Source organism: Elephantulus edwardii, unplaced genomic scaffold, assembly GCF_000299155.1.
Source record: "Elephantulus edwardii isolate Elephantulus edwardi_28Jun2011 unplaced genomic scaffold, EleEdw1.0 scaffold00011, whole genome shotgun sequence".
Lineage (NCBI taxonomy): Eukaryota > Metazoa > Chordata > Mammalia > Macroscelidea > Macroscelididae > Elephantulus > Elephantulus edwardii.
This window is the reverse complement of record NW_006399761.1, coordinates 25,991,281-25,994,614: the sequence shown is the minus strand read 5'-3', so window position 1 is coordinate 25,994,614 and position 3,334 is coordinate 25,991,281. Positions and strand designations below refer to the sequence as shown.

At 47.3% G+C, this 3,334-nt stretch overlaps 1 protein-coding gene across 3 annotated transcripts in view; it reads right to left on the bottom strand.

Annotated features, from left to right (window-relative positions):
- Window positions 1-2,731, bottom strand: part of ACTR2 (ARP2 actin-related protein 2 homolog (yeast)) — a 36,420-nt gene extending 33,689 nt beyond the window's left edge. The window contains exon 1 of one of the 3 annotated variants that reach the window (XM_006880969.1): window positions 2,600-2,731. In XM_006880969.1, the coding sequence (XP_006881031.1) occupies window positions 2,600-2,647 (48 nt within the window). In that variant the 5' untranslated portion in view covers window positions 2,648-2,731. The remainder of the gene's footprint in view (window positions 1-2,599) is intronic. The other 2 variants (XM_006880970.1, XM_006880968.1) reach the window with 2 other exon arrangements.
- Window positions 2,732-3,334: the final 603 nt, after the last annotated feature.

The following is a 3,334-nucleotide window of genomic DNA, read 5'->3' as shown; positions in this document are numbered from 1 at the left end:
TTAGTAAACTCATTACCAGTGAAACTCCCTGAATTTATTACTGATACAACCCTGGGGCAAACTTCTAGGCCCAACCATTCAAAGTACCTAAACCTAGTGTCCAAGTTGGCCCCACATCTGGCCAGTCTCAAGGTTCCAGTCAGGCTGCTGTTGTTGCTGTGCGGGAACTGACTCATAGCTGACCCGGCAGTGGGTTTTTAGAGGCAGTAAATAACACAAGAGTTGCCTGCTCATCTTTCTCATGCAGAGCTGCTGGCAGATTTGAACCTCGTGCCTTCAGGATGACAGAACAATTCTTTACTGGTAGGCCAGTAGGGCTCCTTACTAGGTTTGAATAGTCACAGGCTAAATGAAGCACATGCATTTCAAGCATTCCTCCTTGAGATCACCTTAATGAGACCCTGGCCTCGTTGGGGACCAGTGAGAAAAAGGAGCAGGATCATGACTACAGGGCATCCAAATTTTGGGTCTGCCAGAAAGTAAAGAAAATCATGAACTTCTCAAAATAGACTATAATTTTAAAATCCAAAATGTGCAAGGGCAATGCCTTAGGGTAGTAGCTTTTTTCCCCCACGAGGACTTAAAATGAAATTTTAGCATTTTCTTCAGTAGGTAATTTTAAGAAATACTATGAAACTCTATGTCTAGAAGCATAGTTAAGAAATAAAGAGTATAAAATCTAAGTGGTTCTTAACCTTCAAAATTCTTAAATACATTACACCATTCCTGATTATCTAACACTAGTGTTGTTTCTTCACATTAAGCCAATCAAATCTACAGAAAATAAGTTTAAGAACCATAACTCTATCACCAAATATCCATGTTTTTATTTAAATAAATTTATGTTTTTGGAACTGATTTTTCATCTTACAAAATCAGATTTCTAAAGTATTGATTAGATATATTTTCTAACATTAGCTAAACTAACAATATAGTAACATGACCTATCTTGCCATTAACATTCAAATTCTAAATATTAGAACACTTACATATACCACATATGCTGAATAAGAGGAGGAAACCAATTAAAATATTAGTAGCTTAGATTTCCAAAGAGATTATCAGATATATTCACAAAGCATTTTAATAAAGGTTTAATTTTCAAAACCGTAAAAGTTATACATGATTATAATGTAAAAAGCCTCTCCCAAACCGGCATCACTGCTGTCTTCTTCATTTTCCCCTTACTCCAAAATTCACAGGTAACATCTATGAACATTTCTTATGCATTCCTCCAAAGATTTCAAATACAGAATCAAGCTTTTTTGATGTATGAATACCTTTGATAAAGAGTGCATCCATATATTGGAATAATTTTAAAACTTTTTTAAAAACTTAACAACAGATATTGGGCATGCTTCCATAGCAATGCATCTGCCTCCTTCATTATGCATGAATGTCCCATTACAGGATAACACTCTTTATTCTTCTCAATCTGTAGGTTAGCTCAGAAGAAGCTATAGTATAGGTACTGTTTGTGGGGGGTAAAAATGAAAAGAAATAGAAAATCCGTGACAAATTCATTCAAGGGCATTATTATGAAAATGATTACTCAGTCCTTTTCGCCCTCAATAACCCCACTAATAAAATGCTCCAAAGTTCAAGTAAAATCTGTTTTTGTTTATATGTCACACTTAAAGAAGCAGGGGCTAAAAGCCCAAAATGGTTATCTATCACTTCAATGTGTAGTGAAACGACCAATCTAGAATTCATCCAGAATAAACAATATTTCTGTCTTCTAATGTGCTGATTCTGCTGTCCAAAAGACCTTTTTAAAAAATACAGAAGGGCGTTTGGGAGGGAGAACAATCAAATAAAATAATTTTTAAATCAGTGCTCAACTTGGATTTTTACAATCATTTGCAATGTAGGATCTGAAAGGTGAACGCTTGTATTCTGCCTTCAGGGCCCAGGTAAATGGAACTAGTCTTGGGCCTCGCGGGGTTCCCTGTCCCCCTGGTAACGGAGCATCGTGGTCACTGCCAGGCTGCACCTTGGCCCTATCACCAACACACAGAACAGAAGTAAATGCCCAGCATCTCCCTCACTCAAAAAGAAAAGTAGGCAAAATGCCGCTGCAAAAGGGTGAGGCCCGTTGCGCGCATGACAGCACTTCCCCTTTTCCCCCTTGAACCGGTTTCCTGCCTCCCGTGCAGCAGCTTCGATTCTACAGGAAGAGGAAGGCTTGGGTCTTCTTCCTTTCTACACATCAGGGACCTCGAAGGAGCCCATCCCAGTCCTTCAAATACAACTCTGACCCCGTCCCCCGGACCTGGTGGCCCGATGGCCCCGCGCTCGCACGGAGCCGGCCCCGCCGGGGCAGCAAGTGGGGTCTCGGTTCCCCGCGAGCCTCGCCCGCCGCCCTGACAGCGAGGGGCCGGCCCTGCCGGGGCAGCAGTTGGGGTCCCCGTTCCCCACGGGACTCGCCCGTCGTGCCGACAGCGAGGGTGGGAGGGCTGGCGGCTGAGTCCGCTTGCTCCACAATCCACTGAGACAGGAAGCCGCGAAGCCGCACCCCGTGGCCCGCGAAGGGTCCAGAGACCGGCGCCCCGCGCGCCCGCACACCCTCCCCTGGCCCGTGACCCCGCCGCGAGCTCACCCCAGTGCCGTTGTCGCACACCACCACCTTCCTGCCCTGGCTGTCCATCGTCCGCCCGGAGGAGAGCCGCCGACACCGTACAACCTAAAGCCAAAGCCGCCCGGCCTTTCCTCTTCCTCTTCCTCCTCTTCCTTGTCGCGGCCTCTCCTTCCACGGAAACTTTCTGTTCCCGACCGGAAGTCACCGCCCGGCCTTTAATTTGACAGCCCGCCCGGCGAGGGCGAGAAGCGAGCAGGAGGCCGTGACTGGCAGCCAGAAGACCCAATTAGAAACAGAGGGCGGGAAGGCCCCGCCCGCCGCGCCCGCTCCCTCTGAAGCCACGGGCACCGCCCACACGGCTGTGCCTCCCGCCTCTGGTTCCGGGCTGTTCGGGCGGCGGTGATGGCGCCCGGCGTGGGGAGTTCCGGCCTTCTTCCAGACGTTTCGGAACTGAATGTGCGGGGCACTTTGCAGAGCCGAAGGCGCGGGAAGGGAACCAGATCTGCCTGGAGGTCGCGGTGGAATTTGGCGAAGAAACCTGAAGGGAGGGCGGGGAGCACACCAACCAGGTGTGTCATCGCTGCTAGGCCTCACACATACACATAGAGAAGCCGCACCCAATCACATGTGTGTGACATTGGTTCTAGACCTTTTTAGTGGAGCACGCACTCGTACATGTTGTTGTTGTTGTTGTTGTTGTTGTTAGGTGCCTTCAAGTCGTTTGCGACTCATAGCGACCCTATGTACAACAGCCCT